Source organism: Geotrypetes seraphini, chromosome 2 (genome assembly GCF_902459505.1).
Source record: "Geotrypetes seraphini chromosome 2, aGeoSer1.1, whole genome shotgun sequence".
In the NCBI taxonomy this organism is placed as follows: Eukaryota; Metazoa; Chordata; class Amphibia; order Gymnophiona; family Dermophiidae; genus Geotrypetes; species Geotrypetes seraphini.
Genome location: NC_047085.1, coordinates 197,294,547 through 197,321,492, shown reverse-complemented (window position 1 = coordinate 197,321,492; position 26,946 = coordinate 197,294,547). Strand labels below are relative to the sequence as shown.

The 26,946-nt window shown below is 42.7% G+C and overlaps 1 protein-coding gene across 8 annotated transcripts in view; it reads left to right on the top strand.

Moving 5' to 3' along the window:
* The window catches only part of PHACTR1 (phosphatase and actin regulator 1), a 281,124-nt gene that overhangs the window by 69,173 nt on the left and 185,005 nt on the right, over positions 1-26,946 (top strand). For all 8 annotated transcript variants that reach the window (XM_033934653.1, XM_033934652.1, XM_033934647.1 and 5 more), the window contains one exon: positions 13,757-13,921. In XM_033934653.1, coding sequence (XP_033790544.1) covers positions 13,757-13,921 — 165 coding nt within the window. The remainder of the gene's footprint in view (positions 1-13,756; positions 13,922-26,946) is intronic.

The window sequence follows — 26,946 nt, the reverse complement described above, 5'->3', positions numbered from 1 at the left end:
GACAAAAAGAGAGAAGATGCTGCTTTGAGGTTGGAAAGAGGTGAGATACTGGATGGGAAGATGAAGAGAGAAACAGGGTAGAGTTACTGAAAGATTGGAGAATAAGAATTTATTTATTTTTATTTATTTATAAACCGCCTATTAAGAACATAAGAATAGCCTTACTGGGTCAGACCAATGGTCCATCAAGCCCAGTAGCCCGTTGTCATGGTGGCCAATCCTGGTCACTAATACCTGGCCAAAACCCAAAGAGTAGCAACATTCCATGCTACCGATCCACGGCAAGCAGTGGCCTCACTCATCTCTAAGGTTCAACAACTTCATTCTCGTAATAAGTTCACTGTTCTCCTACAATTTGACCTTTCTGCTGCTTTTGACGTAGTCCATCATGATATTCTAGTCTTCCAACTCTCTGAGATAGGCATCAACTCCACACTACTAGACTGGTTCTCAAAATTCTTACGTTCCCGTTCTTACACCGTTAGCATGAACGGCACCTCATCCTCCCCATGGAAACCGACATGTGGAGTCCCGCAAGGTTCACCTCTACCTCCTATTCTTTTCAATATCTATATGTCCTCTCTGAAACTCCTCCATCTATCCCCCCTTGAAACACTTTACACTTATGCTGATGACATCCTTGTCCTCCTCGAGACCGATTCGAACCTCACTAACCTCTCCGAGAACATATCCTCATGTATATCGAACCTCCAAAACTGGGCCCTCACTGTTCAAATGAAACTAAACGAGTCCAAAACAAAACTACTTTGGCTCGGTCCAATATTAGACCATTTACCCACCTCCATTCCACTGTCCTCTGGCCCCACACTACAGCTTGAGTTCTCAAGCAAAGTTCTGGGCATCATCGTGGACTCCTCACTATCCTTCAATGACCACCTCCACTCCGTGGTAAAAAAATGCTTCTTTAGCCTTCATATGCTGAGGAAAGTGAGATCCTGTTTCCATCAAAAACACTTTGCCGTCCTTGTACAATCCATAATCCTTTCCAGATTAGACTATTGCAACTTTATCTACTTAAGCCTAACTAAAAAAAGCCTCCTCAGACTCCAACAGATTCAGAATGCTGCGGCTAAGCTTATTTTCGCAAAAAGTAAATTTGATCACGTCTCACCACTTCAAATGTGCCTGCCTAACTTTCAAGATCCTTCACGGCATTCTTCCTCCCATTATTCCACTATCTTGGAATTCCTCTAATCCCAATTCCACCAGATCCTCCCAAAAATTAAAACTATCCTTCCCGTCTATAAAAGGTATATCCCATGCTGGAAAACTAGGGACATCCCTCCCCTTTAGAATCACCGAGCTCTGGAAGAACCTTACATCCCCTCTCCGAAATTCGAGCTCCATGCAACTCTTCCGAAAACATCTGAAAACGGCTTTTCTCAAAAATGTAACACCTCCCCCCTCTCTGGTACCTAAACCCTCTATTCCTCCTTTACTCTTAATCCACAATCATCCTTTGGAGTTCCATTCTATCTTAGTCCTGTAAACCGTGCCGAGCTCTACGTGGAGAAGATGCGGTATACAAACCTAAGGTTTAGTTTAGTTTAGTTTCCCCCCATGTCTTTCTTAATAACAGACTATGGACTTTTTCTCCAAGAAATTGTCCAAACCTTTCTTAAAACCAGCTACGCTATCCGCTCTTACTACAACCTCTAGCAATGTGATCCAGAGCTTAACTATTCTCTGAGTGAAAAAATATTTCCTCCATTGGTTTAAAAAGTATTTCCCTGTAACTTCATCAAATGTCCCCTAGACTTTGTAATTTTTGATGGAGTGAAAAATCGATCCACTTGTACACGTTCTACTCTACTCAGGATTTTGTAGACTTCAATCATATCTCCCATCAGCCATCTCTTTTCCAAGCTGAAGATCCTTAACCGTTTTAGTCTTTCCTCATACAAGAGGAGTTCCATCCCCTTTATCATCTTGGTCACTCTTCTTTGAACCTTTTTTTTTTTTTAATCTTTTATTTATATTTTAAACATATTATCAAGAATAAACTCCTTGTACAGAATATGATTGAGTCAACATAATATAAACAATTGAAGTAACATCTATATGACAAAATTGCTATTTACTTAATCAAAATTAAAGTCCCAAATTAAGATCCAAGATGTTCCTAAGTGAGAAACTATTAAAAGGAAAAAGAATAAATTCAAATTACAAATTAGGCGGTCAGATGAGAGTGGATCAAGAGTAAATTATACATTAGGATTTTCTTAATCCCCTTCAAGGCCCCTCCTGGAGAGAAATCCTGTCAACTGAGAGGGTTCAAAGAAAATATAATTGCAAGATTTATACTTTGAACCTTTTTTAGTGCTACTATGGGCTAGATTCACTAAGATTTGCGAGCCTTCTCCGACCAGTTTGTGAGTCTTCTCCAACCCCCAACCCAATTCACTAACCTTCTGGCCAATCCAATCCGCACATGCAAATGAGGGGAAATGGCATGCAAAGTAGGAAGGCAACGATTCACTAAACCAATGAAGAAACACCGATTGGGCTGGCCGATCCAAAAAGATGTGACTGCTGAGGACCAGTCACTCACGGCCTTGCAAACTGTCCTGCTCTCTGCCACCCTGAAATCCCAGCCCTGCAGCCATCAAAATAAAAAACATCTCCCTTGTGCAAAAGCGCCCTGCTCTCTGCCTCTCTGCAAGCCCGTGTTTTTAACCCATGATTTCAACCCGCGGGTTTAAAGCGGGGCTGCATTACGGCGTGTTCTGCTTTTTTGTTCCAGTTTGGTTGCAAAGCGTGTTCTGTTCTCTTGAAATGATTCTTGTGAGGCTAACAAGTGCAGCCACCCCCCCCCCCTTCTGTTTTGACCTCAAGCTTGTGTGGAGAGCAAGCGCATGTGCGGATTAAATCTCCAGGCAGAGAGGATGGTCTGTGTACGCATCTGGATCGCTCTGCAGTGAACCGTAAGTTCGCTTGTGGGCATGTGTATGATCAGATCATTTGCATGGGGACTCTTTAGTGAATCGGTTGCCCAGCAAGACTAGGCCATGGATCACCCACGGATCGGAAAGGTGAGTTTAGTGAATCTAGGCCTATATCTTTCTTGAGATAAGGAGGCCAGAATTGAATGCAATACTCCAGATGAGGTCGCACCATGGAGCAATACAGGATTAATTGTCTAAGCAGTTTACAGTCAGGTACGCAGTCATTTGTCTCTATCTGTCCCGGTGGGCTCGCAATCTATCTAACGTACCTGGGGCAATGGAGGATTGAGTGACTTGCCCAGGGTCACAAGAGCTTGAACCCACAACCTCAGGGTGCCAAAGCTGTAGCTCTAACCACTAGGCCATTCCTAGTGGAGAGCCGAGGTGAGGGAACTGGGTGAAAAGCTGTAGGCAGATGCAGTAAGAGGAGGGAAATTGGATTGTAAGAATGAGTTAAATCTGGACCGAGAGGCAGAAAAAGCAAACTGAAGAAAGTGAGAGATGAAAAAGGCAGAAGAGTTGAAAAGATGGAGGAAAGCATACTGTTGTCTCGGACCAACACAATTAGAAATATAAAATAATCAGATAACAAAGGTAGAAAATGCTAGCTTTTTATTTCATGATTATAACATATCTGTTTTAGGAAAATCCATTTCTAAATCACTGCTGCTTGAAGGTTGGGGACACTTGGTTGAAATTTGCTTTTACTTAGGGAGTACTGGACTTGAAGAAGGATTTCTATCCTCTCGTACTTATAAAGTAAGGATGAATAATCCTTGTGGTGTGCCTCAGGGCTCATCACTTTCCTGTCTGTTGTTCAATGTGTACCTTTCATCTTTGAGCACCAAATTAGGTCATCTTGGTATAAAGTTATTTAGTTATGCAGATAATATTACCATCATAATACCAAGTTCTTCTTCTGTTGCTAACATCAAACATATAGTTGAGGAAATTTTTGATTTGATTGAGGGATGGATGTCAGAATTTAGACTTAAGCTTAATTCTGAAAAAAACTAAATTCTTCTTTACTTCATCTCGTCAAAATATCTTGGAGACCTCTGTTATGTTAAAGATGGTGCAATATCCGATCCATCCAACCGTTAAGATTTTGGGGGTTACTATAGATCAAAATCTAACTATGTGTAATCAAGTATCCCTGGTGAGTCGTAAAGGTTTTCACATTCTCTGGAAACTGTGCACTCTCAGGGCTTATTTCAATTTTTCGTCCTTTAAATTGCTGGTACAATCTTTGGTATTAAGCCATTTAGACTAATAGTTCCTGCCAAATATAGTCTATTTGGCAAGAACTAAGAAAAATCTTTCAAGATTGAAAATTATTCAAAACACTGCAGTAAGACTTATTTATGGCTTGAAAAAGTATGATCATGTATCTCATTTCTATTGAGAATTGCACTAGCTGCCAGTGGAGGTGCAGGTTATCTTTAAAATTGGGTTGTATCTATTACAAAGTTCTAGCTGGCGATGCTCCTTCCTATTTGATTTAATTATTTTGCTTTTCTATTCAAAAATCCTCCCGAAGCTCTAAAGCTCTTCTGATTTTTCCATCGGCGAAAGGTTGTAAATCAATAAGATATCATGATTCGATGCTTTCATACCAGGCTGTAATCTGGGATAAGGAGTTTAAAACTTTACTATTGACGTCTGTTTCATATTTGCATTTTAGGAGACAGTAGAAGATTTACTTATTTTCAAAGTTCTTGGGTTCCTAGTCTCCTAATTATTATCAGTTGGGTATTCCTAGCTAATCTTTTGTAAACTGTCTAAAACTTAAAGGTGATATGGTCCAGAAATGGATTTTATATATGTTATGTTTATGTTGTGAAACACTGCTTTATAGGACTGTAGGTCATTATTTCTCAATTTACATGTGTAGAGTTGGCACTTACCTGAGTAAGTTGCTGCTTTTCCGCCATTGTTTTTTTCCATGTGCAACGCTGTAGAACAGCTGTTCCAGCTGTGTGTGCTACCACATATACATGCACTCCTGCATGGATTTTAGAATATGCTCTACAATGGTAGATTGTCTTCTAAAAGACCATTGTCACTGAGTATGACCTGACCTCAATTCCAATCTCTGTTAAGTTCTATGTAAAATAAGGCATTAGGGGGTCTTAGCACATACAGATTAGTCTACTAGAGCAGTGGTATTCAACCCAGTCATCAGGGACCACCTGGCCAGTCGGGTTTTCAGGATATCCACAATGAATATGGATGACAGAGACTTTGAAAACCCGACTGGGCAGGTGGTTCCTGATGACTGGGTTGAATACCACTGCACTAGAGAATGACACAGGGACAAATTTGTCCCTGTCCCCGCAGGAACTCAATTTCCCCGTCCCGTCCCCGTGAGTTTTGTCACTGTCACTGTCCCATTCCTATAAGCTCTGCCTTAACCGCACAAGCCTCAGACACTTATGATTTTAAAGTGTTTGAGGCTTGTGCAGATGAGGACATAGCTTGCAGCAATGGGTCAGGGACAGGAAAAAAACTCGAAGAGACGGGAAATTAGTTCTTGCGGGAATGGGGAAAAAACTGCCCCAGTGTCATTCTCTACACTCTACTTCCATGTGCCATTTAATCTAATTAAATATGTCCTCCACTTCCCGGAGAAGCAGTATAGGCTGTGGACCCTCTTCCTCTACCACCTTTGGCAGAAGAACTGAATTGTGTGTGTGTATGTGTGAGTTTTGGTGTATGGGGGCTGGTTATGTTTCAAGTGCAAGAAAATAAGGGGTTAAAGAAAAGTTGCTCAAAGTATTTGTAACCACAATACCCAATATCAACAAACGGAAAATATTATTCAAAAACCACTGGCAAAAATTTTTTTATGAACTTAATAAATATTATTTATAGGCTCATAGATCAACACATTTGCAGAATAACCATTAAGCCTTAACAATCTAGTGGTTCGCTGTGATGTTCTAATCACAGTACAAATTGTCCCAATATAGTCCAAAGTGTTATATATAAAAAATATTTTAAAGTGCACTTATCTTGTGACCAAAAAATAGTGATCCTGACCCCGACACAGGCCATGTTTCGCAAGGCTGCAAATCCAAGGAAATAGACTTTTATGGCATCTCTGGTCTCTTCCAGCACTTGCTTTATGGAATGCAACTCCCCTGTAAAATGGTATCTTCCATCTTGAGTGAAAAGGTGTGGTGGCCATATTAGTCCACTCTTCAAGCTGAAGCACCAGGAGCTGGACCGCAGAAGACAAACACAAATAAGGATAGAGGTCAACTGATTTTGAAATAAGCACAACATTTTCAAGAATACTTCCATCTTGGCTTCCTGAGTCAGCCTTGCGAAACATGGCCTTTGTCGAGGTCAAAGATCACTCTTTGTCACAAGATAAGCACATTTTGAAATATTTATATATATAACACTTTGGACTGTATTGGAGCAATTTGTGCCATGATTAGAACATCACAGAGAACCACTAGTCTGTTAAAGCTTTATGGTTATTCTGCAAATTTATTTATTTAAAAATTTATATACCGTATATTAACTATACAGCCCGCGATCCCCTGTAACCCCCATCCCCCACTAAAATACAGGCAGGAGAGATCTCAGGCCCTCCTGCCCTCGACGCAACCCCCCCACCAATGATCGCCCCCTGAACCCCCGACCGGCCCCCCCATGCCGACCCCGCCGGATTGGGTCCATGTGCCTAAGGCCCCACCCACAGGAGGGGCCTAAGGCTCCCGGGCCTATTCTGGTTGGCCCAGGCACCTCAGGCTCCACCTGTGGGCAGGGTTTGAGCCACCTGGGCCAATCTGGCCCCATTCCTACGCTGGCTGGCCTGCCGGACGGGCGGGCTTGGCACCCGTCTGTCCGTCCAACATTTTTTGAGGTACAGGGAAAGGGGATGGGGGGGGTCATGGGGTCAGCGGGGGGGGGTCATGTGTCGACGAGGGGTTGCGTCGAGGGCAGGAGGGCCTGGGATCCCTCCTGCCCGTATTTTAGTGGGGGGTGGAGATTACAGGGGATTGCGGGACAGGACGGCTTGGGCTCCCTCCTGGCCCCAACGGATTCTGCCCGAGGGGGGGGGGGGGTTTGGGGATCGCAGGGCAGGAGGGCTTGGACTCCCTCCTGCCCTGATGTCGTTGGGGAGGTCAGGTGTACCGCAGGGCAAGAGGGCTTGGCCTCCCTCTTGCCCCTATGTCATCGGGGAGGTCGGGGGTGCCGCGGGGCTAGAGGGCTTGGGCTCCCTCTTGCCCCGATGTCATCAGGGAGGTTGGGGGTACCACGGGGCAAGAGGGCTTTGGTTCCATCTTGCCTCGAACGTAGTCGGGGTGCTGCTGGGGAAAGAGGACTTGGGTTCCCTCCTGCCCTGATCGTTGGGGGAGGGGAAGGGTGGATTGTGGCAGGGGATCATTGCTGTAGGGGGTAGGCAGGTTGCTGGGCCGCTGAGCTGTTCGCAGCAGCCACGATTAGCTCAGCGGCCCCTTTTCGGCACTTATACCTGTTTTGACTTGGTCTAAGTCAAAATGTATAAGTGACAACTAGGCAACCTGTCAAATGTTTTGGTTATACGTGTTGTACGCCTAGGTGTAGGTCGGCCCACCTCCCGCCCTCCGCCCGTCCTTTCTCCTCCTCTAAAGGCCTAAGCTGGTTTTAGATACATCTAAAACCAGCTTTGATTATGGGTACTTGAACGATCAGGCTTTTTAATCGTCCAAGTAGCCATTTAGGCCACTTTTTAGACTTTTTTTTTTTTTTATTATTATGAGCCCCTTAGTCTTGGGGGGGAATATTTTATGATTTATTTTGCTTATGATTAATTGTTGGGTATAAGGGAGGGGGGATATTTGATGAGAGTTATAATTTGATGATATATTAAGTGATGTTAAAGTATAAAATGATTGCATTTTGTGTTACACTTATTGTGAGTTTTAAAAATAAATAAAGATTTTTTTAAAAAAAGAAACAGTCTTAGTAGAAGTATAGATCCTTCCTCACCCTCAGACAAATGTGGCGCTCGGGCACTTGTGTGGCGTGTCCTGCTCCAACCTAGCTTTTACACTGGGATTGGGTCCTTCTGCCTGCAAATGGATACTGAGGCAGCGTGGTGAGGAGCTTGGAGAGTCGCTGGGATTGGGGCTGCATGGTCAGGTGCTTAGATGCAGCACAGTCACCATGGGCCACAAAAAACTGCCAGATTCGGCCCCCAGGCCTTGTGTTTGACATGTGTGTTCTAGGAAAAAATCCTTGTAAAACAGACGGGGAGACATGATACAAAATCTGATGTATAGTTGAAAGAATCTTCAAGTGAACTCTTTGCTGCATGGGTCACCAATGCACTTGTTTCAGCACTGGGGTCATATGATCTATGAGCCTATAAATAATATTTATTGAGTTCATAAAAATTTTTTTGCAAGTTCAAGTTTCAAGTTTTATTAGTGCTTGATAAATCGCTTATTGAATATCTATTCTAAGCGATGTACAATTCAAGTAAAATAGAAGTACATATACACTGACTTTAAATAAAACATACTGGGTGGACAAACATGAACCGTGAGGATTAAGGGGGAAAGTTACAATATGTTTGTAAATGAAGAAATACATGAAAGGGAAAATAACTCGAGGGAGGGAAAAAAAAAAAGTTGTAGGATGTCAAGCCCATGGACAAAGGAAAAAAATATATATCTAAGTCTGGGGGTCATATATTAAAAGCATCCTTGAAAAGATAAGTTTTTAAAGATTTTTTAAAAGAAAAGAGGTCCTTTATGTCTCTTTATGGTTTATGAATAATATTTTTTGTCTTTTTATATGGCATGTTGTGTTGACATTATAACTGTATATATGGTCTATGTTTTCTATAGGGCAGTGCCCTAAAGGTACACATGAGAAAGGAGCGAAAAACCAGCTCTGTAGGAGTCCGAACAAACTGAAGCTGTTTCAGAGAAGAAAGGAATGGCTTTTGCCATCGATTGTGCGGTATTCCATATCAGCAAATGGAGGCAGAACACTTACCGTGCTAATGTTAAAAAAGGGTATTTAAGAGTTAGCAGCCAATCTGTGTCCTGAGTAGGGAACAGCAGGCTAGCTGAAGATAAAGCCACGGAGAACAGAGGACTTTGCAAGAGGCAGGAATTTCTGCCGCTGGAGGATGGTGCTACACAGACAGCCGATAAGTAAGAAACAGGGCCAGCTTTCACGTTACGTCATGGCTCGAGCAACTTTAGAACCTGGCAGCTCTTTCATAGATTGGACTCTGCCTGGCTCTCTAGTTACCGCCCATTCCATCGGCTGACTTGAGCTTTGGAGGTTTTTTGGTGCCCTTGGAATATTTCTAAGCTAGTCTTTTGTTTTTCCAAGCCCGTAGGTCTGAATGTGTCTTATTTTTCTTGGGTGGCAAGAAACTGTTCTTTATTTTGAAGGGTATATAGTTACTACCGCATTTATTATTCTCCCTTCTCTCTGTCATTTATATTTGTTCTGCTGTACCACCCTCAAGATGAAAGTAACAATAAATAAAGACATGACAGAGTACATTCTGAAACAGCAGGATAACGCCTCTGATAAAATCTTATTCATTAACCTTGCGTGCATGGGTCATTTCACGTCAAAGCGCCCCGGACTAATGATTTAGAGGTCAGTAGCTACCGTTGTGGAACTACTTACTGCCTGTTGTAAAATACTGGCTGGAATTCAGATGAAAATTTAAGGGTTTTAAAAGGCTGGCAGCCAAAAGTAAAATGCTCCACAGAGCTCCTCAGCCTGTCAGTGACAGCTACACATTCCCCATTTTGCAGCATTTCTTGTTAGCTTTCTCAGTAATGGTGTGATTGGCAGGTCTCTCAGCATTAAGGCATCAGGCATGAGCCTTTTACAGCATGCATTTAGGACGATGTAATATGCCATGATAAGCTTAGCACATCCTATTATTGCAACTTTAGCATACATTTATGAAGGGTCTTTGTGCACCAGTATTATACGTTAAAATGTGTGTTAATGTGTCCTTTCCATGCTAAAGCTCAAAACTTTATGCCAAAAAATTTTAGTACTCAAATAAATGCCCACATACACAATAGTACTAATAAGTCATAGTGAAACCTTCTTCCATGAATAGAGCTCAATGTATACCACTATAAATGCGGTTACATGTATAAGAGATTTTTGTATGGACCTTCAGAATGTAACCAGGCATTTTATATTACTGGCTACTGAGGTCTCCATCAGTCCAATTTTTTATTGAAACTTGTGTATAAATTCTTTTTGAATAGTTCACTATTTTATTTTTATTCATATTGTTATAACATTTCATAATTTTTTGAAAAATGATTTTTTGTAAAATAGCTACTTAGCTCAGGGAGAGGTGGTAATGTAGATGATAACTGAGAATCTACCATGAGCTAAGTAGCTATTTTACAAAAAAATTATGAAAACTTATAAAAGTATGAATAAAAAATAAAATAGTGAACTATTCATAAAGAATGGGATTGGAACATTGTAAGAATATAAGTGGAGTTTTTTTTATAACCAATGAGGCCCAACTGAGGTTTTTTCTCCACTTTTTTTTTTCTGTTTCTGTCTCTGTGCTCTTTTTGTTTTTTTATGTTTGGTTTGTGTGCTTGGATGAATGGTAGGTTCCCCGTAGTGTATATATAGAATATGATCTTGTTGATCTAGGGATTTAGGAATCCCCACCACCAGGCATAACAAGGGTATGAAAATTTTGGGTGGATCTGAGCCCAGGTCTACCTTTGACTAATGATGTTAAAGAAGAGAATGGGTGGGGAGAGAAAAGGGTAAGGGGTGGGGGAAAGAACTTGCAATTGTGATACTGTTTACTTGTGTTCTTTATTTGAACTCATTCATTTGAACAATTCAGCACTCAGCTGTACGTCTCACCTTTGGTCTGAAGAAATCGGGCCACGTCATGCCCCGTTATAAAAACAACTTCACTGGCTCCCCATCGAGGCCCACCCTCTCTTCAAATGTACAAGGCCCTCCATGGCCTTCTACCGAGCTACATGATGGAAGTCTTTGAATTTGCTACACCAACCCCCTCCACCCCCTTCTATTTGCGCAGTAACTCCATCTTTTCCTTCCCCTCCTTACAAGGAAAGTTGTGAAAAACATGTGTCCAAACTGTTATCCTTCCAGGGCAGTCCTTCTAAGCTGGGAGCTCCTCCTCCTACATGCACTTCAGATGTAACCTAAAAACCAGTGGTCTCAAACTCAAACCCTTTGCAGGGCCACATTTGGGATTTGTAGGTATTTAGAGGGCCTCAGAAAAAAAATAGTTAATATCTTATTAAAGAAATGGCAATTTTGCATGAGGTAAAACTCTTTATAGTTTATAAATCTTTCCTTTTGGCTAAGTCTTAATAATAATATTGTAATTTATAGCTAAAGAGACATATGATCAAGAAACTGTTTTATTTTACTTTTGTGATTATGATAAACATACCGAGGGCATGTGGCCCCCGGGCTGCCAGTTTGAGACCACTGCTAAAAACCCATTTGTACAATAAGTTTCTTCATAGAACACTGATCTATGTATCTGTATATTTCTCCAACTCTGCCCAGCTTTTAGATCACTGTTCTTGTACTATGTGCTGCTCCTATTAACCGCATCAAACTACCAGGTGTATAGCAGTATATAAATAAAATTTTATGTTATTTTTTTTTTAATTCTTTATTCATTTTTAAAACTTTCAATAAGTGCAACATAAGATACAAACACTTTACACTTTAACAGCACTTAATATTCCATCAAAATCTAATTCACATCAAATATCTCTCCCCCCCTTATACCCAACAATTGTTCTTAAACATAAGAAAACATAAAGTATCCCCACCCCCCTTCCCCACCCTGGCCGTGTATGAACAAAGGGAAAAAATAATATTCATTCTGTACAATATTTTGTTAATGGCTCCCAAACATCCCTAAATTTCTTAAAATGCCCCTGCTGTATGGCTATTACCTGTTCCATTTTAAAGATTTGGCATAATGAATTCCACCAAAAATTATAATTCTGCCGATCCCAATTTTTCCAGTTTTTCATAATTTGCTGTATGGCAATCCCTGTCATAATGAGCAAAAGTTTATTATTACTAGAAGGTATTTGGCTCTTAGCCCTCATTGATGTACCAAATAACACAGTATCATATGATAACACCACCGGATTTTCCAATAAATTGTTCATTTGACCCCAAATGGATTTCCAAAAGCGAAGTATCAATGGACAATAGAATAGTAAATGATCTAGTTTTATGTTATGTTATTTATGGTTTGTGAACATGCAGAGTCAATAAAAATTCAAATGACCTGCATACGGAACTATTCTGAATCTTTTCTATGGCCCTAAAAGTGAATTAAAGTTTTAACTTTGTTTTTTGGGTTGTTGTTGTTGTTTTCATATCTGTGGGAAATAAATGGAAGTTTCAAAAAAATATCCACCCCCAGAGTTGGGTTCCCCAAGCTTCAGATCCCTATGTAAGGTATTCTCAGTTTGGGAAACCAGGGGCCATGGATGAGGTCAAGTCCAGACGGCCTCCAGATTTTTCTAATTCAGTATTTAGAGCCATGATTTAACTTATACTTTGAAAAACAAAAGAAAAATCCAACTCAGTCTGCAGCGAAGTAAAAGCAACACAGGAAAAACAAAGAAAAACTACAGACAGACGTACAAGATTCAGGCTATGTTTAATATATCAATTAATGATTGCGGTTAATGTTACCACCTTTAAACAAACCTAGGAACCTGACACGGTCCATGTTTCGGCTAACATGCCTTCATCAGGAGTCATAGGTTGGCACGGTATCAAATTAACCTCAAACAAAAAATAAACATGAGACTGTATAGATTGAATGCAAACACTGATCCAAAGTCTCTGTTTGAACTTGCTACGGGTCCCTAGGTTTGTTTAAAGGTGGTAACCGCAATCATTAACTGATATAATAAACATAGCTTGCATCTTGTATGTTTGTCTTAACTTCTACTTCTACACATCGAAGTTAAAATTGATTGGGTCGGGTTTTTAGGATTTCCGCAATGAATATGCATGAGATCTATTTGCATACACTGCCTCCATTGTATGCAGATAGATCTTGTGCCTATACAGTACATTGTGGAAATTCTGAAAACCCATCTGGGTTCTGTCGCTTAAGGGCTGAGGATCAACCCTTCCTGTTTTAGACATTATTTCATAGTACCCACATATAACTTCTAGCAGTGCCTCTAATCATAATGTTATTTATTTATTTATTCATCCATTTTTATAGCCCGTCTACCCAGGAGCCCAGAACAGGTTACAAGAATACATACACAAAGTTTTCAGGAACAGAGTTACTTATATTACAGCCATGCACTTGTACTTTGCAAAGCTACAGAACAAGAGAAAGGCAATGGGACCAGTGCGCCAACCCAATCAGAGAGGAGGTTCACAGGGAGGCAGAGAGACCAACTGGCTGAAGGAAGATACCAGAGCTTGACAAGTAGGGGGAGGGGGGGAAGCACTCTGGACAGACTGGGGTTGGGATGTTGACATCAGTTTCCAACAAATGTTTTATGGTGGTTAACTAGTGACTACATATATAGAATGGGCGTATAAAATGAGATTTCCTTTTAATTGATCACTACTGAATACTCCACCTTCATTTCATTATGCCTCTTCTTCATTCCATGTGAAAAATCTAAGCAAATCTCTTAATGTCTCTGTCACTACCTGAAACCGTGCAACATAATACCTGCCCATAAGGACTTTTTTTTTTTTTTACTAAAGATGTTCATCTCTTCTCTTGGGTCATATAGCTGAGGACGTGGAGAGACTGGCTGGCATGCGTTCTGATTCTCTTGTGCCTGGAACCCACACACCTCCCATCAGAAGAAGAAGTAAGTTTGCCAATCTAGGAAGAATTTTCAAGCCCTGGAAATGGAGGAAAAAGAAGAGCGAAAAATTCAAACAGACATCTGCAGGTTAGACATTTCTTTGCTTGATTTGACTGTATGACTGTAATATCATACATTCTGTCTCCCGCCACACACGCACGCACGCATACACTTTTACATATCATGAAAACCAATTGCAAACTTGGGATTTAATGTATGACAGAAAAGTTTCCATATTGTTGCAAGAGATCCATATGATAATAATGGCTTATAAGTAACAAATTTAATTACTACATTGTACATATTACTCTACCTTGCCATACATGCCTTTTGAAATATTGCACAGTGCACAGAAGGTATTACCTTGTGCTAAGCTAGGCTGGAGATCAGAGATGAACTCTCCAATTCTGTGCACAGTTTTTGATGTAGAATAACATGGGAGAGTATTCTATAGAGTATGTGCAAAAAAACCCAAATAAACCCCAGGAAAGAAGGTACCAAGCCTCGGGGCAAAACAGAACAATGAAAGAAGAGGCACTGGAGATGTCAAGACCAACCTACAGTTACAAATCCTTTATTTAATAATTTGTCTAAAGTTCAATAACAAGTCCTTGATGTGCAAAACAAATGTAGGATCCAAGTTTCAGCGGTAGAAGAAGGGGGTAGAAGAAGACAGTTAAGTTTCTTGTAGTTGTTGCAGGAAGCACGTGTGAAGAACTAGCTGGAGTTTTGCTAGTTGTTACCTTTTTTAGCAGGAAAACTTATACGCAACATTTGCAGAGCATTACCAGTCCCTTATTGTTTCCTGAAGAAGGCGACGAAGATGTCGAGACTTGGATCCTAGTCGGGTCTACATTTTTTTTGCACATCAAAGTCTTGAACTTTGGACAAATTATTAATAAAGTATTTGTAACTATAGGTTGGTCTTGACATCTCCAGTGCCTCTTCTTCCATTGTTCCATCAGAGAAGGGGGCGGGACCGCAGCAGAGAGAAGACAACTTGGACGACCTATGGCAGCTTGCAAAGATCGCTAGAGCCAGTGGTCTTCTGCAAGACAGGCTGCTGAATTTCGGTAAATTGCTGCGGGAAGTCGAACACTGAGGGGAAGCCACTTCCCGACTGACCCTCCCCACTAGCCCTCTAAAGCAGGAGCGGCAGGCCAGCAAGAGGCAGCGCTGCCGCTCCTGCTTTAGGGGCGAGGGTCAGTCAATGAATCGGGAGGCCGATTTTTTGGTGGGGTAAATCAATTCGAATTGATTCACTCGAAGTGAATCGGTGAATCGATTTGAATCGTGAATCGGGCAGCACTAGTTCAGAGTATTCTTTAGAGGCAGTTTATGAGGTTGTACAGATTATCTTCAGCCATCAGTGAGAACCTACCTTGATGCTTGGTACATGCTTTTCTAAATGCTGGTATGTTGAAGACTTATATAGCTGGTCAGAAAAGATGCATCTAATATTTGTGAGTGGCATAGCGAGGGTGCTAGGCGCCCAGGATGGTGACACTCCCCTGCCTTCTTCTTCATCCCCTGTCACGCGCACACACCCCTTCCCTTTCCCCCTGTACCTCTTTAACTTCACCGACGCAAGCAGCATCTCCAATTTGTTGCCCACAGTGGCCTCAGCTCTCCCTCTAATGTCACTTCCTGGTCCTACAACCAGGAAATGACTTCATAGGGAGAGCCGAGCCGACGTGAGCAGCAGATTGGAGCTGATGCTCACACCAGTGAAGAGTTAGAGGCACGGGGGGGGGGGGGGAGGGAAGGCGCACATGCAGTGGGGTTAGCGGTGGGGAAGGACCCAGGGTGAAGAGAAGGAGAAGTGCCAGTGCCCCCACCAAAATGGCGCCCACGTTGGTCTGCCCTTCTGCCCCCCCTCCCACCCTCCCCCTTATTATACCACTGTATTTGTGCAAGAATTTCATGAAGACTGAGATACTGTAATTTGAAACAGAAGAGATCATCGATCTCATCTTGAAAAAAATGTTTCTTTGTCTGTTTCTGCAATTAAAGTTTTTAAGAACATTCATGCACATACCCAAGTGGCAAGCGGTTGGAGTTAATATTGAAATATAGGGGAAAAGATTAGTCTTGTTTAGGAAAATTAGCTTAGAAGATAGAGCATATGATTAATGGCCTGGTCCCATGAGGTTCATGCATTAGAGCCTCAGCTCTTGCTGTTAATGTCTGTGGTAGATAAACTACTTTGTCTCCTACTGCATCATCTTTTCAAACTGTAATTGGGTATGAATAATAACTGTGCCAGGTTTATTGCACTCCCTAGCAGTGGTGAATGGTGGGCATTACTTGTTCACAGAATGCAATTGAGGCCCTCAGTTTCACATGGGAGACTGCATCATAATACTTAAAGGGCAGTTCTATATCTGAGCACACGTATGTCACTTTCATGTGTATATGTACAGAATACCAGCACTTTTGCAGATCACAGTAGATGTGTGTGCATCAGTGTCTGCAATGCAGAAAGGTGCTATTCTGTATAGGAACACAGACAAATGAAGGCAGATAAAGATATTATAGCCTATCCAGTCTGCCTATCCATGCCATCTTCCAGATACAGTTTTCATCTCCACCAGTTCCATTGAGAGGCCATTCCATTAATTCATTACCCTTTACGTGAAGCCGTATTTCCTCTGAACCTATCCCCTTTCACATTCATCCTATACCCTCTTGTTCCAGAGCTTCCTTTCAATTGAAAGAGACTCACCTCCTGTGCATTTATGCCACTGAAGTATTTAAATGTCTCTTTGTGGATTGCAATGTTTCTATTACTTTTCCTGAGGCTTTTATCTCCACCATTTTGATTACATGTTTGTTTCTTGTGGGTGTTTCCATCGCTGACTGAAAACATTTTGGTAGTTATTTGATTATTATTTAAATGGCTCTGTCATATCGCCCCTCTCCTGCCTTTCTTTAAAATTATGCATATTGCAATCTTTAAGACTGTTCCCATATGCTTTGTGATGATGACCACTGTAACCTTGTAAATGATGTAGCATTTATATGTAAGGGGGGCATTCACATGGATAGATCGTAGGAAGAGAGATGAAAACAGAAGAACCAAACTCCACAAAACTCAGGGAAGTACTGTAGACAGTGGAGATGACAGTAAGGAACATCAGGATACTGAAGATTATATGAAAGCTTTATTGTTTAACTTTTTCATTAGACTTGACACAGACATGTTTCAACCTGCATCAGGAGTCTACATGAATCTATTACATATAACCAATTCTATTACATATAACCAACAGTGTTATATATAATAGAAAATCCTGTACTGATTAGCTAGGAGACATGGCATGACAACCAAAGCTTACAATTCAAACAGGATTTAAGGACTATCACTTTCAGGCCTGTCTGAAAAGATCCTATAGGTTCCTACTCAGGTTGGAAGATGACCTCTTTGCGGTCAATCAGTCTTGCCTCCTCTAATTACACCAGACGCAACTCTCCACCAAAAGTCAGAAAAAGAGAACTTCCAGGCCTAGCTGTTCAGCCTTGGAGTTACTCCTGGTGGCCTCTTTGTCTCTCAGGGTAAACAAACAAAACAACTTATATAAGTAGTCCTGTCCCCTCCACATTTGTTGAAAAGCAGTCTGTCAGGCACACTGCTGAATTATGAGGGGTTCAGTCAAACAAAACAACTCATTAGAGTCCTTCCTTGGCTCTCAATAAATGTTTATGCAAATGAGGTAACAGCACACTTTTCTGCCTTACTCCCTTTTCGGGAAGGCCTGTTTTCAATTGTAATATACACTTACTGGTAATATTCAGTTCCTTTATCAGCAAGATAGGTCTCTCTCGCTTCCCTGGAAACTAGTGGCATAGTAAGGGGAGTGTGAGGCGGCGGTCCACCCTGGGCACAGTCTTCGTAAGGGTGCGGCACCCCTCTTCCTCTCTATACCTCTCCCCCACTCTTCTCCTTGCTGCGCACACCCCTTGCCTTCCCCCATACCATTTTTACTTACCCGGCATGAGGCTGATGCCCGCATCAGCATCGCCCTCTCTGATGTCACTTCTGGGTCCCACGCATAGGAAGTAGTGTCAAAGGGCAAGCTGACACCGACGTGGGCATGCTGCTCATATCAGAGAAGTTAAAAAGGTACTGGAAAAGGGAAAGGGTGAGCGTGTGGCATGGTGGGGGGCAGGGAAGAGGGTGAGGGAGGGGCACCGCTCACCCTTACTATGCCACTGCTGGAAATTCAAATGCCGTTATATAATAGGCTCTCACCACATAGTATCACGGTGCCTAAAAGGAAGTGCCCACATATTTAACCCTTTTTATTGAATTGACAACTCGTACGACAATCTGGTATTGGTGAGTAAACTTCATAACAATAAGCTCAAAGGCCCCGATTCTTTAAGTGGCACCTGCAATGTGTCAATCACAGACAAGCACTGCGTACAGACTCACGGCTCCCAAGGACCCTAAGTGCTAGAACTATAGGCCAGAGTTTTTACAGGCCTACATTTCCGGTGCCCAGGGTCCTTCCTGAATCGCGGCCAGTGGCGCATAGTGACGCCGAAGTCTGGCGCCACTCCCTAAACATGCCCACTTCTGGGCTTTGGCGTCACTATGCGCTACTAGCCACCAGGGACCTAGGTGCCTGTCCAGGAGGCCATGTAGTGGTGGCTATTTATTTTTTGTAACGAGGATTTCATTGGATTTTAATGGTGCGACCAATTATCACACCACTTAAACCCAATTAGTTAGGCAACGGTAGGGTTGCTACTGCCGCCTATCTTTCTGCCAGCCATGGAGCGTGACCAGCATTGAAACGGTTGCAATGACTGGAAGGCAAACTCTGGTTCATCTCTAGGAGGTGTATTCCTTCCTTGAAAAGTTTCACGTTTCTGAGTGACTTAAAAATTGTTGGTCATGGACCCACCAGGGGTCGACACCGGGGAAGAAGGTGGGGGGTTTGGCCATATTAGTACGAAAGGGATTGGGGCTTGTGGTCAATCAAGTTTATCATGATGGTGCAGGGAGATGTTTAGCCCTTGTGGCTACTTTACAGGGTCGTACCATCACCCTTATCAACTTGTATGGCCCCAATACAGGCCAGGCCAGCTATCTTGGGTCTCTTAAAGCTGATCTGGTCGGTTTGGTGAAGGGATCTGTTTACCTTGGTGGGGACTTTAATGTTACACCAGATGTTACTCTGGATCATTCTGTGGGTGGGACTCGATCTCCGTCTAAGGCTGCTAGACGGGCTTTACTGTCTTTGTTTTCTTCTCTGGGCTTGGTGGACTGCTGGAGGTTGTCTCATCCCACACAGCGTTCCTATACTCATTATTCACATGCACATAGATCGTATGCACGTATAGATGGGCTATGGGCCCATCGTAATTCGTGGGGTGGGATTCGACAGGCTGAAATTGGAGCTATTCAAATTTCTGATCATGCGCCAGTATGGGTAGCTTGTACGGGTTATTGGGCAGGGAAGTGAGAGAAGGAGGGAGATGGCAAGAAGGTAAAGCATGGAAGCTCTGGAAGAATCCCTCTGGAAGAATCCCTGTAAGTCCTGACATTATTAAACCAGGTGAAGTGGGATAAGGAAAAACCATAAGCTCACAGAAACTGTTCTCTCTACAAAAACCTTTCTCTCCCCCTGCAACTAGTATCTTATCTCTGCAGCTGATGGAAACAGTAGATTAGCTGTGAAAAGATATTTCCCATCATTGACTAAAGAGCATTGAAAGATGGGGAAATGCGCTGTTTTTAAGTTCAATTAGCTACTGTATCAGTAAAACTAGAGAAAAAGCAACAGGTCCTGAGGCTGTGGGTATGCTGTGGTTTTACACCAAGGCCCGCCCAGCCAGATACCATGAAGAGATAAACAGACCATGGTCAGAAGACAGAATTCTCAGAAGGTAGAATTCTCAAGAAATATCATCTAAATAGCAAGTGTCGGAGATATTTGCAGTTGGGAGGGGGTCTTGTGCTCGGAAATACTAATATGGTTCGGACAGACAGGAGCCAAACCCGCCTGTCCGGCAGGCAGCCAATGACGGAATGAGGCCGGATTGGCCCATCCGTCCCAAAGTTCCGCCTACTGGTGGGGCCTAAGGCGCCTGGGCCAATCAAAATAGGCCCGGGAGCCTTAGGTCCCTCCTGGGGGCGGGGCCTTGGGCACATGGTCGGGTTGGGCCCATATGCCTCAGGCCCCGCCTGGGGGCGGGGCCTTGGGCACATGGTCGGGTTGGGCCCATATGCCTCAGGCCCCGCCCCCAGGTGGGACCTAAGGCTCCCGGGCCTATTCTGATTGGCCCAGGCGCTTTAGGTCCCACCAGTAGGCGGAGCTTTGGGACGGATGGGCCAATCCGGCCTCATTCCGTCGTTGGCTGCCTGCCGGACAGGCGGGTTTGGCTCCTGTCTGTCCGGCCAACTACACAAAGGTACGAGGAAGGGGGGTGGGGGGGTCGTGGGGGTCGGCCAGGGGGGGCGCGGGTCGGCTGGGGGGGGCGGTTGGATGTTCTTGGGGGGGCCTGGGATCCCTCCTGCCCGTAATGTAGTGCGGGGGGGGGGTAGGGGGTCGCCGTGGCCAGGAGGGTTTGGGCTCCCTCCTGGCCCGAACAACTAGCGGGGGGGGGTCGCCAGGGCCAGGAGGACTTGGGCTCCCTCCTGGCCCGATATTGTCGGGGAGTTGGGGAGTTGGCGGGGCAAGAGGGCTTGGGCTCCCTTTTGCCCCGATCATGTCGAGGAGTCGGGGGGGCAAGAGGGCTTGAGCTCCCTCTTGCCCCGATCGTGTCGGGGGTGCCGCGGTTGGCTGGGGCAAGAGGGCTTGAGCTCCCTCTTGCCCCGATCGTGTCGGGGAGTCGTGACCGCCAAGAGGAAGCAGCAGGACACCGGTAGGAGCTTCTACATGATGGGGGGGTCGGGAGGCTGTGGGGGTGCGAGCGGTCTTTCAGGGTGGGGGTGCGGGTGGGAGAGCGTGTGAGCGGTCCTTCAGGGTGGGGGTGCGTGCGAGCGGTCCTTCGGGGTGGGGGTTCGAGCGGTCCTGCGGGGGGTGAATTGGACGTGGGGGGGGCATCAGGCTTTCAGGGTGGGGACAGGACTTCAAGGGGGAGAGGAGAGTCGGGGCGGGCGAAAGGAGAGTCGGGGTGGCCAGAGGTGAGTCGGGGCGGGCAAAAGGAGAGTCGGGCAGCATGCGCGATATACGGGTGTGCGCGGTATATAAAAATTTCTGTACATAAAATTGTGTTTTTCGCGTGCTATACCCGTGTGCGCGTTTTACACGGGTGCGCGTTATCTACGTGAAAATACGGTACTTGAAAAAATCGAATCTTTATTTTAAGCTTCTTTCTGTGGGGGGGGGGATTGTGGATGGGGGGACTCGCCTGAAGAATCAACAGGGTGTCCCTCTTTGCTAGAGGTGGAGCTGGGGGGTGGGGGGTGGGAATAGTGGAGTTCTGGTTACTGATGAATATTGGGGGCTTGTTGGTATTGTTGGGGGCAATTTTTGATGATTGTATTGTTGGGGGAGCTTTATGAGACTTGTAGATCTTTTGTTGTGGTCTCTGTATGCTTGCTTGCAAATCTGTTGTCCCTGATATTTAATTTCTGGTTTGTATATTTTTACACAAAAAACTTTCAATAAACATTTATTGATTAAAAAAAAAAATTGTTGGTCATGGTCCACAGTTAGGTTACTATTTTGAATGTGAGGTCAGTTGTATTTTTGGAATCAAGTATTTTCTGACTTCCTCTAGTTTTTAACTAGTATTATCCCTGTGATCTCCAAAGGAAATCGATTTTGTGCCTATCTTTCTGCGGCTTTTGTAGAATCTGGCCAAAGTGTCTATTGCAAACAAAACATTATTTTTGCATCTTTAGAAAGCTTCCCCTATCTCTCTACTACCCTTCTCTACCCCACCCCCTCCTCCATCTTTCCCAAACTGTATAGTCACATAGCCCCCCTCTAAGCATTCAGAATTGCACAGGGAACCACAGTATTAACAATTATCTAAAGAAGCCCTTCATCCCTCCCTCCTCCCTTATCTATTCCCCTCAACCCCACCATATATCAAACTAATGCCTCTTCCCCCTTTCCCCCTAGGAATCCATAGCACAACCCAATATCTTCCTAGGCAATCCCCCTATGGCATTCAGTATATGGCTTCTAGCCATTGATGGCAGGGACTGAAGATAGCACTCCCAAACACTAAGGAACTGGCACTCATCGATGCCCTTCACTCCTTCAAGTTCTATCAGACAGGGGGAATGCAGCCTATTCCTCCACTCACCATATGAAGGCAAGGATTTCTGTATCCATTCTCTGACAATGTATTTCAAAGCTACCACTCTAGTTTTCTGAGCCACCAATCTGTGCCCTTTTCCTGAAATCCACAAATCCCTTTCCCACCCTCAGAACCAAGTCCCAAGGTTGACAGTTAATATTTTGTCCTAAAATGCCATTTAGGAATTACATTGGCTTCCTAAGGAAGCTCGGGTGCTGTTTAAGCTGGGTTGTTTTTGCTACAAAGTACTGTATGGATCAGCTCCTCCTTATTTAGTCAATAGATTTTACTTAGCTTCATATAAACACAGCAGAAAAACTCATCCTTTGTTGAACATAAGATTTGCCGCTGCTGAGTCAGACCAGCAGTGTGCTCATGCGGCGGCCCTCAGTTCAAAGACCAGTGCTCTAAATGAGTCCACCTGTGTATGTTCCAGTTTAGCAGGAACTTGCCAACTTTGTCTTGAATCCCTGGAGGGTTTTTTCCCCTATAACAGACTCCAGAAGAGCGTTCCAGTTTTCCACCACTCTCTGGGTGAAGAAGAATTTCCTTACGTTTGTACGGAATCTATCCCTTTTTAGCTTTAGAGAGTGTCCTCTCGTTCTCCCTACCTTGGAGAGGGTGAACAGTCTGTCTTTATCTACTGTCTATTCCCTTCAGTATTTTGAACATTTCGATCAAGTCCCCTCTCAGTCTCCTCTTTTCAAGGGAGAAGAGGCCCAGTTTCTCCAATCTCTCACCGTACAACAACTCCTCCAGCCCCTTAACCATTTTAGTCGCTCTCCTCTGGACCCTTTCGAGTAGTACTGTGTTCTTCTTCGTGTACAGCGACCAGTGCTGGACGCAGTACTCCAGGTGAGGGCGCACCATGGCCCGGTACAGCAGCATGATAACCCTCTCCGATCGTTCGTGATCCCCTTCTTAATCATTCCTAGCATTCTGTTTGCCCTTTTTGTTGCTGCTGCACATTGTGCAGACAGCTGTAGAAGTAAAAAAATGTCTTAATCATACACTAGCGTACCAAGCAGCCTCTCACAACAAAGAATTTCGAGCGTTATTGCTCACAGCTTATTATTATAAACATTTTTGAACACAGCTGAAGACTTTTCTATTTTCCAAGTATCTGATTAATTAATTCATTTGTACTATGCTTATCATTAATAGTCTTTTGTAAACTGCGTTGAACTTGTGGTTACGCGGTTAACAAGCACAATGTAATGGCAGAGGATCCCCAATAAGGTCCTATAGGGAGGCATCTCCACAGTACATGTCCCAAGTCTCTATTAGATTGGAAACATTTAGGACACTCAGAGTTATTGCACAGCTCATTCTGTATGGCTTGGAGAAAAGTATGTTGTCTTTAAAACACAATACCAACACTCCCTATGTTCTGTACTATACAAAATTTGTGATATTCTTTTGATAATGGAGGAGGTGCTCACTTATAGAATTGCTCCCTTACCCTTCCCATTCTTCAGAGGTACCTCCAACCCCACTCTGGCAAGGAAGGAGCACAGCTCCTACAAGGTGCTGCTTCTAGACTTCAAAGGGAAATTGAAAGCTGCTCCAGCAGCTTCAGAGGGTCAGCAGCAGTGTTACCCTGAAACTTAGTCACATCACTGGTGGCAAAGTGTAGCCCACGTAATTGCCATCTCAGGAGGAAAGACCGTATGTCATGGATCTACAGGTCTATATCAGCATAAGCTATCCTCACTTAGATAAGTATCATCCAAAAAGCATCAGAAACTTATTCCCTCTGGAATGCAATGCCATCGCCATATCCACAGCGAAAACTCTTTAAACAAATTTAAAATAAATCACAAAACATTTTTATTTAAAGATGCATATCAAAATAGCAGTCAACCATCTTAATCATGGAAAAATAAATAATAATTAAATATAAATAAATAAATAAACAAATAACAACATAGAACCGCTTTTAAAAAGTGATTTCCCTTCTGTTTTATCCTCTCCCTCCTCCCTTTTATTTTTATTTTCATAATGGAATTCAAACTTTTCTTCACCCTTGCTCCCCACAAATTATACCTATGTCTTGGTCTTCACTACCCCATTTTTATTTCCATTTTATTTTTTTTACTTTTTAAGATATTTTAAATTTTTAATATTGTAAACCGGCCAGATACTTGTAATGGTCGGTATATCAAATTAAGAATAAACTTGGAAACTATTCAAGATTCTTGATTCTCTCCAATACAATGATTCCAATAGATTCCAACAGCTCCAAAACAGCTTCAAGCAGTTAGTAAATCCCACTGCATATATCTAGTGATAGGAAGAGATAGACCTCAGCGGCTACCTCTGTACCAGATTAGATCTGTTACAGTACAGAGTTCAGTGTAGCTAGCCTCCTCATCGGTCACACTCCAACCTCCACCTATTTATATTAGGGCTCCTTTTACTAAGGTGTGTTAGGGTCATAACGTGCGGAATAGCACACGCTAAATTGCCACACGTGCTATACCTTAACACCGGCATTGAGCTGGCGTTATTCTAGAAGCATACCGTGTGGTATTGCGCGCGGTAATTTCATGCGTGCGCTAAAAACTCTAGCGCACCTTAGTAAAAGGAGCGCTTAGTTTATTCATTTAATATAATTATCTTTATAATCTTTATAATCTTTAGTGAATATAATTAATGCTAAAAGCTTAATTAAGATTATAAAAGTATACTAAATGAATAAACTAATATAAATAGATGGAGATTGGAGTGTGACCGATGAGGAGGCTAGCTACACTGAACTCTGTACTGTAATAGATCTAATCTGGTACACAGGTAGCCGCTGAGGTCTATCTCTTCCTATCACTAGATATATGCAGTAGAATTTACTAACTGCTTGAAGCTGTTTTGGAACTGTTGGAATCTATTGGAATCATTGTATTGGAGAGAATCAAGAATCTTGAATAAGTTTCTGATGTTTTTTGGATGATAATTATCTAAGTGAGGATAGCTTATGGATATAGACTTTGGATATACCTCACATAAAATATTTTTGAGAATTTGCCATTTTTATTGTGATGGACCTACAGGTGACAGCCCAAAAAATACAGTAATCGTGATATCAATGAGCACGAGGAAAAAAAGACCTCAGCTTCCCCTTTGTCAAAAGAGTTTTTGCAATGACAATCAAATGGGGTTAGGGTTCTTACCATGGGTCAAAAACCTCATTGTGACATCAGTGTGTGAAAAAAATATTTTTATAATTTTTAATAATTAATCACCATCCTGACACCAAATTTAAGTGTAATTCAAAAACTTTTTTGAAAATATTTTGTAACCAAATCACAGTGATCTTGCTGTCTCTAAGTGTAAAGGAGTTACAATACTGTTGACAGACTGAAGAGGCTGTAAATGAATTGGAAAAAAACAGCCACAAAACGGAATAACACATCTTAAATGGCCCACCAGAGGCCTGGCCGTTTCGCTTAAAGCTTCTTCAGGGGGTGTATCCTCCACCTCAACTGAAGAGGATAATGTTGTCAGCAAGTCACATGGAAATTTTCAAAATAGCTAACAACTATGATCTTAATGTCGGCTTGATCATTCTGCTTGAAAATGGATCTACAGGTACCATTTCACAGCCAGATTTTGCAAACTACAAAACTGTAAATAGGGCCCCCCAAAGCTGACATGTGAATCTATTTTTTTTTTTTTTTACTACAGGATTGTGCATCTTTTAAATCATGTCTTTTTTAAATTGAATTTTAATACATTCCATAAATGTAATAAGAGAAATAACCCATAAAAAAACCAAAATGGTAAAAGGAAATATAAATAAAGAATTTAATCCCAACAGTTATTGTAGCCCTCATAACGGAGTACTCTATAAATCACGTCTTTTAAAACTGATGTGCATATTTTCCCCACTACTTTGAAGTAGCTATGCCACTGCACTGACCTCCCAAAGAGAGCACTCTGAACCAGGGAGTAGGGTCAAGCAGATGTGAAGATGCCTTCAGCACCTTGTCAGGTTCATTGTTTCTTGCTAAAGGTTTTGTTAAACTTCCTATTCTAGACAATCTTGACCGAGGTGTCAGAGGGGCTGGAGCATCCTAAAAATATAAGAACTGCTATACTGGATTAGATGAAAGGTCCATCTAGTCTAGCATCCAGTTTCTAACAGTGTCTACACCAGGTAGCTTGCAGGATGTTTTTATGTTGTGGGGAGTGTGTGGTGCAGTGATTAGAGCCACAGCCTCAGCCCCCTTAGGTTGTGGGTTCAAATCCCACACTGCTCCTTGTGACCCTGGGCAAGTCACTTAATCCCCCATTGCCCCAGGTACATTAGATAGAGTATGAGCCTGCCAGGACAGATAGGGAAAAATGCTTGAGTACCTAAATATAAACCATTTAGACCAGGGCTGCCCAAGTCCGGTCCTTGAGCTCTACTGGCAGGCCATGAACATGCATGAAAGTGATTTGCATACCAAGAAGGCAATGCAGGCAAATATCTTTCATGCATATTCATTATGGATATCCTGAAAACCTGGCCTGCCAGTAGAAATCCGAGGACTGAACTTGGGCAGCCCTGATTTAGACTATAAGTGGTATATAAATGCTTAAATAAATAAATTTGTTATACCGCTTTTGCTAACCAAGCAGATCAAAGCGGTTTACAAACTTTAACAACAGAGAGAAAAGAAATACAATTCCAAACAGAATAGGAGAAACATATTCCAGACCAATCTAAACAAAAGTTTATAGTATAATTTTATAATTTTAGAAAGTGATCAAAGTGATTGAAGTTGAAAAGAAGACCAGGTACAGGATTAGGTATATCATAGGTGTTGGAAAGGGAGTGGCCACAGGGGACGTGACCTCCCCAAAAATTT